The sequence below is a fragment of the Onychomys torridus genome, chromosome 7 (assembly GCF_903995425.1).
Source record: "Onychomys torridus chromosome 7, mOncTor1.1, whole genome shotgun sequence".
Lineage (NCBI taxonomy): Eukaryota > Metazoa > Chordata > Mammalia > Rodentia > Cricetidae > Onychomys > Onychomys torridus.
The window spans coordinates 35,537,479-35,547,339 of record NC_050449.1 but is presented as its reverse complement, the minus strand read 5'-3'; the positions used below and the strand labels follow the sequence as shown (position 1 = coordinate 35,547,339).

General features: G+C 49.7%; 1 protein-coding gene across 1 annotated transcript in view; it reads left to right on the top strand.

Moving 5' to 3' along the window:
- Nucleotides 1-986: 986 nt before the first annotated feature.
- Sorl1 (sortilin related receptor 1) overlaps nucleotides 987-9,861 on the top strand; it is a 169,373-nt gene continuing 160,498 nt past the window's right edge. Inside the window, exon 1 of the mRNA XM_036191798.1 lies at nucleotides 987-1,648. Within this exon, the coding sequence (XP_036047691.1) occupies nucleotides 1,364-1,648 (285 nt within the window). The 5' untranslated portion in view covers nucleotides 987-1,363. The remainder of the gene's footprint in view (nucleotides 1,649-9,861) is intronic.

The window sequence follows — 9,861 nt, the reverse complement described above, 5'->3', positions numbered from 1 at the left end:
AACCCAGTTCATCTCACGACAGGTTTTGGCAGGTTGTCAACGGAGGCCTTGATTGGAGGAAGGAGCTAGACTAAGCTAACTAGAAGGAATTTGAGTGACAGGTGAAGGAGAGACAGAACCAAGCTGCTGGCTTGTTGAGGAGGCAGAAAGTTAGGGGTGGGAGCCTTCTTCAAAACAATGGTTTCAGCCACTCTGCTCTGCCTCCGGTCATCTCAACAACCAGGACCTGAGTGGATAATACTTAGCTGCCCCCACCAACTGGAAAACAAAAACAAAAACAAAACAAAACAAAACAACAACAACAACAACAACAAAACAGTATAGAAGCAATCACAGAAAATCTGGCTCTTGGAGCTGATTTCTAGGGTGTATTGAAACGGGACCCCTTCCTCTCCTCTGGCATCTGCCCCCTCCTGTACAAGTATAATCTTTGCAGCCTTTACAACTAACAGTATTAGCTGAGGGACTGGTAGATAATACACTCATCTTGCCACTGAGAGTGGCTAGGAGCTGGGAAACCTTGAGGGACTCAAAACAGGAGACTGTGGTGGTGCCCTGGGTGATGCCTAGGTATCTATGCATGCAGGGCCAAACTGCATAACTGTGTACTAGTCTAGCTGGGACGAGTTCCTGGTGGGGTGCAGCCCACGTTTCACTGCTGTGCAGGGTGTTAGTCTGTTATGCTCTGCTGGATTCAGGGGCAGTTAGCTTGATCAAGGGCAGTCTGAACTGCGGCCACTTCAAGTGCATTTCTGTGCCATAGTTGAAACCCTGTAAGTTTCACAACCGGGCAGGTTCATCTCGACTCTTGGTGCTGGTGTGCTCTGGGCTAATTCTGTGATTTGCTGCTCGCCATTGGAGGTGGGCATGGAGCCAAGGCCCAGGAAGGTGGTCCAGTGGCTGCACAGGGGGCGGAGACTGGAGGCGGTTTAGGGTGATTAGGGTACCCCAGGAATCCGTGGAGTAGCTAACTCACTCCGAGGAAATGGAGCACAGCGTCCACACAATTCTTCACTGCGGCAGGGAGGGCGAGGTGTGCTCGCTGGGGACCACGGTGCCCGAAGGCCGGCGTTCCCTGCCTTGACTTCCCCATCCCAGGGGGCGGGGCCGCAGTCGCAGCGAGCGAAGAAAGTGCGCGAAGGGGACGCGCTGCGAGCGCACACGTGACGGCGCGGCGCCGAGCGAGCGGGACCCGGCGGCGGCAGTGGCGGTGGCAGCGGTGGCGGGCGCAGCAAAGCGGCCCGAGCGGTTTGGAGCCCCGGGAGCGGCGCGCGCGGCCCCGGCTCTGGCCCGGCGCTGTCCCGGCGCGCGCTGCACATTCTCTCCTGGCGGCGGCGCCACCTGCGGGAGCTTTCGCCTGAACATGGCGACACGGAGCAGCAGGAGGGAGTCGCGACTCCTTTTCCTATTTGCCCTGGTCGCGCTGCTGCCCCCCGGAGCTCTCGGCGGGGCCTGGACGCAGAGATTGTACGGTGGCCGCGCGCCCTTGCCCCAGGACCGGGGCTTCTTCGTGGTGCAGGGCGACCCGCGCGAGCTGCGACTGGGGACGCACGGGGATGCCTGGGGGGCGAGCCCCGCGGCCGGGAAGCCACTCAGGACGCGGCGGAGCGCTGCTCAGCAGCCCCAGCCCATCCAGGTGTACGGACAGGTGAGCACTTCTGCAAGCCGCCTCCTTCCAGCCCTTTCCTCTCCCAGCACTTCCTCGCCCCCGCACCCATCCTTTGCAGCCGCTTCCCAGGTGCAGGCGCCGCTTGGGGACTTCCCGGCTGGCATGTGTTTCTTTCTCCCTCTCTCTTTCCTTTTTCTTCTCTTTCCCCCACCACATCACATGAGTACAGCCGTCAACATTCGGTCGCACAGACCTTTTCCTTCTTCCTGTCGTTTTTCACAAACGTATTCCAGGTAACTCGAAGAGTGCAGCTCCTCTTTTCCCCAGGCTGCATGCAGACAGAACAGTGTAGTTTCCAGCAGGTATTGAAGGGGTACAGCATCATTTTTACATCTGGTTAGAAACAGACACCCCCCACCCCCACCTGGTACCATCCTTTGGCAACGGGGGGGGGGGGGGTGAGAACCTGCAGTTGTAAAGCACTTACACAGAATTGCAGAGGAGGGTTTTCCGTGTTTACCCTTATGAACCCCAATAAAGGTGGGCAACTCTCAAAGCCCCACGATTGTCCCCTGTGTACCAGGTAGATGTGTGCTTATGTGCTTGTGCATGCGTTTGTGTGTGTGTGTGTGTGTGTGTGTGTGTGTGTGTGTAAGGCTCAAGGCTCGTGGGAGTGTGGCTTACCATCCTACCCCCTTTCTTTCCCACCACTAAAGGTTATGACTTTATTTTAGATAAGAATTATCTCTTATGACACTCAGGGACTTGAAAGGACTGAAATTTGGTGGACTTATTCGTTAAAGGATTAATTTCTATCCAGGCAATGGGTTTATTAGGTCATAAGTAACATATATTTCACTCTTACGGCCCCCACTGACTGCTAGGGATGGCAAGCCGAGAGTTTGCCCATTAGTGTTAGCATTGGCGGAATTAATTTGCCGGGCGTTATTGTCTCCTGAGAAATTCCCAGTCCTGTGGTTAAGATTGACATCAGCAAAACTAGAAGGTCTGTGGGAGAGAAAAGGTGGAGGTGATAAACACGGTCACTTCCCAGAGTGATTGTTCCTTTCTAAAGTACGAATTAAAAGATTAGCCTGGGTTCTGCCCTTCTCCACTGATTTTTGGCCCTGGCAAAGTCTTCCTTCAGGCTATACCCAGAGTTAAATGATCAACTCCTGGAGCCAGAAAGCATCTCATAAAACATGACACCATAGGGTGGCATGTTTTGGGTGAAGAAATCCAAGCTGGTAAAGGCACGGTGACTAATCCAAGGTCACACAGGCAAGGGCTGCGGGGTGCTTTAGTTCTTGCCTACATGGTCTCACTGTCCTTTGGGTGTTGGGAGTCACCTTGCCACTATTCAGTGCTTCCTAAACATCCTCCTTCCAAAATAAAAATGTATATGGCTTTGTGGATAGAGAGGTGGTGTGTGGGTGGAGCAGCAAACATCCATCCATCACCAGCCCCTGGGCAGGAATGTATACCAGATGACCTGTAACTGCTTCGGGGTGGAGTGGGGGTGCCGGGCTCAGGCTGCTGAAGTCCACCTGCCCTGTTCCTCTTGGGCCCAGATCCTTGTCCCCCTCTTCAACCCCATGTAAACTTGCTTTTTTGTACTTTGAAAGTCAGCAAGATTGCTCTTAGCAGGCATGCCAGCATAGAGCTGATGAGGATGGGTCTCCCCAGCCTGCCTAGCTAGCTCTACTGTGCTCTTGAGCCAGCCAGCAGGCTGAGGGTGGGGGGAGGCTCTAGGGGACAGTCCCTCCAGGAGCTCAGGTCCTCTGCAGCCTAGTCTTAGTTGAAAGAGGCACTTTCTGGTTGATATAATATTCATGCAGGTGCTGTTTATTTCTTCTTTTCTTTGGGTTTGGTGTGTGAAAATCTCCCCGGGGTTTGGAGCGAGCTAGAGATGAATTCTGTTCTTGTTGGGAGCGACTCCAAAGCCCTCCTTTCCTTTCATGTCTCCAGGCCAGCCAGACTGGTTCCATTGAAGGGTGCAGATCCAGCCAGCAGTGGAACTCAGTGAGGAATTCCCACAGAGCAGCGGGCAAGGATCCCTCACTGTGCTTTTCCTTGCTGTGGCTGCCTTCCTATGCCCTTGTTCCCTGTTGCCCCAGGTTAATGAAATACAGCATTAACTTTAATTGTTGAGGAGTTGAGTCAGACAGAAGGAAGAACTTCATGGTATGGAATTTCTTACAAGTTCTCAGCTGGTGCAGGAGGCCATTCAGACTGTAAGCACAGGAGACAGTGGTGGGTGGCTTGGGGCTCTTCTCTGGGTCTCTGGAGTAACTCACGACTATTCTTCGGAGTCACCTTTGTAGCAAAGGTGGCTATATGCCTCTGATTTTTCTGGGACAGATCCAGTCATGAATAGTGCCTCTGCCACCCCCAAATGCATCAGGATGCAGCTCTACTATTAATCTGTAATGCTCTTTTTTTTTTTTGGTTGTTTGAGACAGGTTTTCTCTGTGTAGTTTTGGTGCCTGTCCTGGATCTCGCTCTATAGACCAGGCTGGCCTCGAACTCACAGAAATCCGCCTGGCTCTGCCTCCCCACCACCGCCCGACCATAATGCTCATTTTAACTCTTTCCCTGCACCAAGTTTTATAAATTCCCTTCAATTTTTAAACCCAAACAATGACAGTGAGCGGTTGTCTGAAGGGAGTGTGCTTCTCAAAAACAAACAAACAAACAAACAACAACAACAACAACAACAACAACAAAAATCCAATTGAAGGAGGCAGGAGAGATCATTGTAAATGGACAGGTGGGGACCAGTACACCAGCACCAGCCCTGACCCTACGGTGGCTGTGTGAGTGAAGGTCTGGAGGTGTAGTGATAGCTGGGGCAGGGGGACTTAGATGCTCTACAGCTCCTTGTCCTTGGACCTTGGTGAGGGTCAGGGGTTACACAGGAACACTTGTCAGGGTTGGAAGCAGAAGCCAGAGAGGTGTCAGGAAGGCCACTAGTTTCAGGGAGGAGAGAAGCAAGGCATTAGCCAGGCAGTTTGCCTAAGAAAGGAGTTGTGTTGCCATATCACATTGGAGTGTCTCTCCCTTTGCCCTCCTGACTCAGGGACTAAAAGGATTTTGTAATTTTGACCATATTCCTTCTTCTTAGGAAGAGTTTCTAATATGGAGTACTGGTTCTGACATGATCACCCAGAAACACATTTGTAATAGTGGAGACCCATGGACCAGATATTAGGGCTTCTCTACACAAGTTCAAACTTTACAAGGAAAGCCTTTTTTTCCCCTCCCTCTATGGGCAGTGGTGGCGCACACCTTTAATCCGAGCACTTGGGAGGCAGAGGCAGGTGAATCTCTGAGTTCGAGGCCAGTCTGGTCTACAGAGTGAGCACAATAAGGATTTACACAGAGAAACCCTGTCTCAAAAACCAAAACCAAACCAAAATAAAACAAAAAAGGTCAAATTAAAGGAGGAAACTATAGCTTTTAAATTAATAATATATAAAAAATATAATTAATTAATTAATTACTTAAAACATGTTTTCAGGAGAGTCTGGCCATTCAGCCCAAGCTGGCCTGAACTTACGGTGAAGCTCAGGCTGGCCTTTAACTGGTGATCCTATTGTCCCTGCCTCCAGCGTGCTAACATTACAGGTGTGTGTTGCCAAGCCCAGCTTAGTCCATAGTTGTTGCCACACTGACTTCTTCTTCTTTTTTGTTTTTTTCGAGACAGGGTTTCTTTGTGTAGCTTTGGAGCCTGTCCTAGATCTCACTTTGTAGTCCAGGCTGACCTCGAACTCACAGAGATCTGCATGGCTCTGCCTCCCGAGTGCTGGGATTAAAGGCATGCACCACCACCGCCCGGCCTGACTTCTTATTTATTTATTTTCTTTCTTTCCCTGAGACAAGTTTCTCTGTGTAGCCCTGGCTGTTCTGGAACTCGCTCTGTAGATCAGATCAAACTTAGAGATCCACCTGCCTCCTCTGCCTCCCAAGTGCTGGGATTAAAGGCATCCGGCACCACTCATGTTCCCACCCACCCCCTAACACCCCCCCCCAACTCCAGTGCCCCACTGCCTTCTTGCCTGCTCTTTGCCATCACGCTTGCTTTGCCCTCTTCCGCAAAGATCTTCCTCAACACTTCTCTGCTCGGAGAATGCTTATTCAGTTCCCCAGTACTCCAGAGCCCCTAGTATTCCCAGGCCTGTGGGAACAATTCTAAGCCTGCTTCCAGCCCTGCCTTGGGCTCTAATTAAGGCTTCATCTTCCTGTGTGCTCCTTTCAAGGCCTGGAGTTGGTCCTTCTCTGTGTCTTACTGCATGGGAGTTCCTTCATAACTATCTGTGGACCAGTGTTCTACCCAGAAGAAGAAGCACAGAGGGTAGGGAGCACATTAAGTTATATAAAGTTGTGTGTAAGGAGGACCACGGGGAGCCCACAGACAGACAAACTGCTTTGGTTCACTCCATGGTGCCAAAGCAAATGGCCCTTGGGAGCGTAGCCCTGGTTTTCCTGTGCTATCTGGGAGTTAGTTTGAATAAAGACCTAGGATTCTATTTTTATAGCATCCTCCCTTTTAGGACTCTCATACTGGTTTCTCCTACTGGTATTTTTATTTTTCAGGGGTGGGGTGTGTGTGTGGCGATCCTTTGGAATGAAGCACAGAGCCTAACAATATTTCCAGGTTTATTTTGCTTGCAACAAGCTCTCTGTTCATACTTCTTGGGTTTGAGAGGACAGAGAGGATACAGTGTCCTGATTTGAGACTAAAAACAAAGTGTCCATTACAACGCAAGGGCCTTGGACAAAAGACCTCCTTTGGGAGAGAATACTGTTTGGCTTCAGATCACTCTGGTGTTGATTCTGACAGGATAGGCTTCACTTGGGAAAGAATTGGCTGGCTGATTCTGGTTAGGATGCTTGACCTGTGTGCTTCTAGATCACGATGAGAAGGCGGCAGCACGTTGGCTGTTACCAGCCGAGTTCTGCCAATGTGAAGACGTGGTTGGCCTCTCAGGTCCGTGAGGGATGGTTGTGACCTTGAAAAGCCTCTCCTGGTTGTGCCTCATGACATCGAGTTCCGGGCTGTGTCTGGCACTGTTCAGCTATTAGTAGCTTGGAGCCTGGAACAGTAGAGGCTTTGAGATGAAAGGAATGGGGGAAGGAGCCCATGAGGTGAGTCACTGAGGACTGAGGGATGAGACCTCACCGTTTCCTTAGCCTGCTCGCAGCCGGTAATGCATGCTAACAACGCCATTTCTAAGAAGAAATGAGTGGTGACAGGTGAATTCTTTCAAGTTCTCATGTGTCACGAGCGAGCCCCTTCTCAGTGGGTAACTATCGTCACCAGGTTTTTGTGTATCCTTACAGAAATAGTCTATGTCTATATAACGTGACTGTACACAGAAACAAGTTATCAGCAGCCTTTTGTTACCTGTAGCCCTTGGTATCATGAATAATGGGACTAATTTAAACTCTAAAAATATTTGTGGTGTGGGTGACCATGGGTAGTCAGATGTTTCCTGAAGTGCCACATATAAAGCAGATTGTTATTCTCTTTCTAGGTCAAGTGTAATGACAGCGTACCCCCTTTCTCCAGTGTGGGCCAGGAGGGCAGCACTGGGGAGCCCCGGGAGCCCCCTCAGAGCTTGCAGAACATTCAGCAGCCCCTAGAGAAGTGGAACCCCACTTTGTGAAGACATCAGAATATAGGGACCACATTCCAGATCCTAGCTTTGTACCATCTTTTCTCCATATTCTGTAAAATGCAGTTAATGGTATGCTTAATAAATTGCTTTAAGACCTGGATCCATGAGGCAGATCCCAACAGCAGTGCATATCCCAAGGCAAAGAACGGATGCTGTAGGAACATTGCATCATCAACTGGAGTCTCTTCCTCCTTACAGATCTCAGGCATCTTTGTGACATCATTGTTTAATCCCAAGGCAGCTATAGATCAAGCCAGTTCTGTCCAGTCCATTGCAGAGAGATACAGGGGCAGACTGATATTCTGAAAATCATGAAACACCCGAACTAATTTATTTGACTTTGTGTTTATCTAGTCTGCCTTGTTCTCTTCCAAAGCATCAGTTTACCTTCTTAATTAAATTTTGCTCAGGTGAATATTAAATGACTTTGCATTCTTTGAGTTGCTGATAGGGGAAATGGCTCTATAAATGTATTCAGGGAAAACCAGTGTGGAGTTTAGAATATATAACAGTTATGGATAATTGATGGTTGACTACACAGAACTGTATTAAATCTGGGGTGTTATGTGGACCATTCCTTCATTTTTTTTCAGGTTTAAATAAATGGATGGACAGGAGAGTTCACTCTCTTTTGGTTTGAACATGCGGGGATTGATATTTCTCTGGAAATTGTCTGGGGTTTCAGGGAGGAGGTGTTTTCTTTGTTAATGAGAACAGGGGCTTCCTGTGCATTCTCCAGGTAGGCCAGGATCTGCTGGCAGATGGCATATTTAGTCCAGCCACGTACGTTCAGAAATCAATTTCCTCAGTTTAAAATGAGTCACAGTTAATTTCGACCTAATTTATTGGTTTATCGACTTGGGAACCTTAGGCCTTCGAAGAAGTGGCCTGGGTGGCCTTTTCGCATCAAAGCAGCTGATGATGTCAAAAAAGTAAGAAAAGCAGGGTGGGCTGCTAGTTAGCGTCAAGGGGTGGCCTGTCTCCTGTTACTGCGAGATGCTGGGAATAGAACCACAAAGACGGCAATGTTCCATCAACAGTGGAGCGGACTCCATGAGGTTCAGTAACAGCGTAACTACAATTGTGAATTAAAGAGTAATTACAAACTGCAGGTGTCCACTGGTGACTGGGTGACTGGGAATCGTGTGTGTGTGTGTGTGTGTGTGTGTGTGTGTGTGTGTGTGTGTGTGTGTGTGTGTGTGGTGCTGAGGATTGAACCCAGTGCCTTGTGCACGCCAAGCACATGCTTCTCTGTGAGCGATACCCTCAGCCCTGAGCACTCGTGAAATACAATGGTGACCCCATGGCCATGTCAGCAGGGAGCTGTCTGATCCTGTGTTCTGGCCTTGTAACTGATCTTCCAGTGGGACCTCGCTGGATAGGCGATTCTGCAGTGCTGATCCTCATCTGTGTGTGCAGTATGTCTGGGAGGCATATGTGGCCACTGAACACTTGTGCTGTGGCTAGTCTGACGGAAGAACTGAATGTCATTTCACCTAATCCTAATGAATTGAAAGCTTAGTAGCCACATGTAGATCCTGGCTGTGGCTGTCCTTCCTGCCAGCACACCTCTACTGAGTGGAAGGAGGCCTAGATATCCCAGCGTCTGCCTCACCTGAGAGAGGCGTATCATAAACAGGGGAAGCGCAAACCAAGAGTGGAGGCCTTTGAGCGAACACTAGGTCTTGGAGTTGCAGTGGCTAGGGAGGGCTGCATGGGGCACTTTGGAGGGCAAGTGAGCACTGTGTTCATTTTGGGGGGTTGCCTCTGCACAGCTGCCTCCTTCTCTCAGGCTCTTGGAAGGCTGAGCCTTCAGAAGGACTGCCCAAACGTGTATAGCTTCTCTTGTGCTGTGCTTATGCAAAGAGCCTGGGGCTGTCCAGGCCGTGCAGAGGTGTGCAGATCTGATGCGTCCTCTGTAGCAGTGAAATGTAAACAGTGCCTTAACAGTGAGGCTGTCTCTTCGCCCCGCCCTCTGCTTCCTGTACTCTTCTTGACTTACCTCAATGGATCCGGGTCTGTCTTTCATCCCTTCCACCCTTCAAGCTGGCACAAAGACAAACAATAGAGGCGTGTGGTCTTCATCACTGCATCTAGAGCTGGCCCTCCTTCCTCGCTGGCCCTTTAACTTAGCATGCCGTTGCTGTTGCTGCCGCTGCAGGCTCTTGGCTTGGAAAATCGGGACCCTTCAGGATGATTTATCTCCAGGCCCCTGAATTAGATTAAAAACACAGCTACGAATTCTCAGAAAGGCAAGCTGATGTGATTATACCCTAAATCTGAGTGGCAGACAAGGGCAATAAAAAGATGTACAGATATCACATGCATTTTGTGCCACGGAGAGACCAATGTACTGTGTTACCCCTCCGTTTAAAAAACAAACAAACAAACAAACAAACAAACAAACAAAAGGGACAACAGCAAAGCAACCCAAAGATGACTTTATTTATTTTTAAAGAAGACTTATCTGGTGTGGAGAGCTTTCTCCTCAGACTGCTGATTGAAGGGTGGCCTGGGGAAGGTGGGTGGCTGGAGTAATTTTTATGTGGAGTAAATGGCTAAGGGCCAATG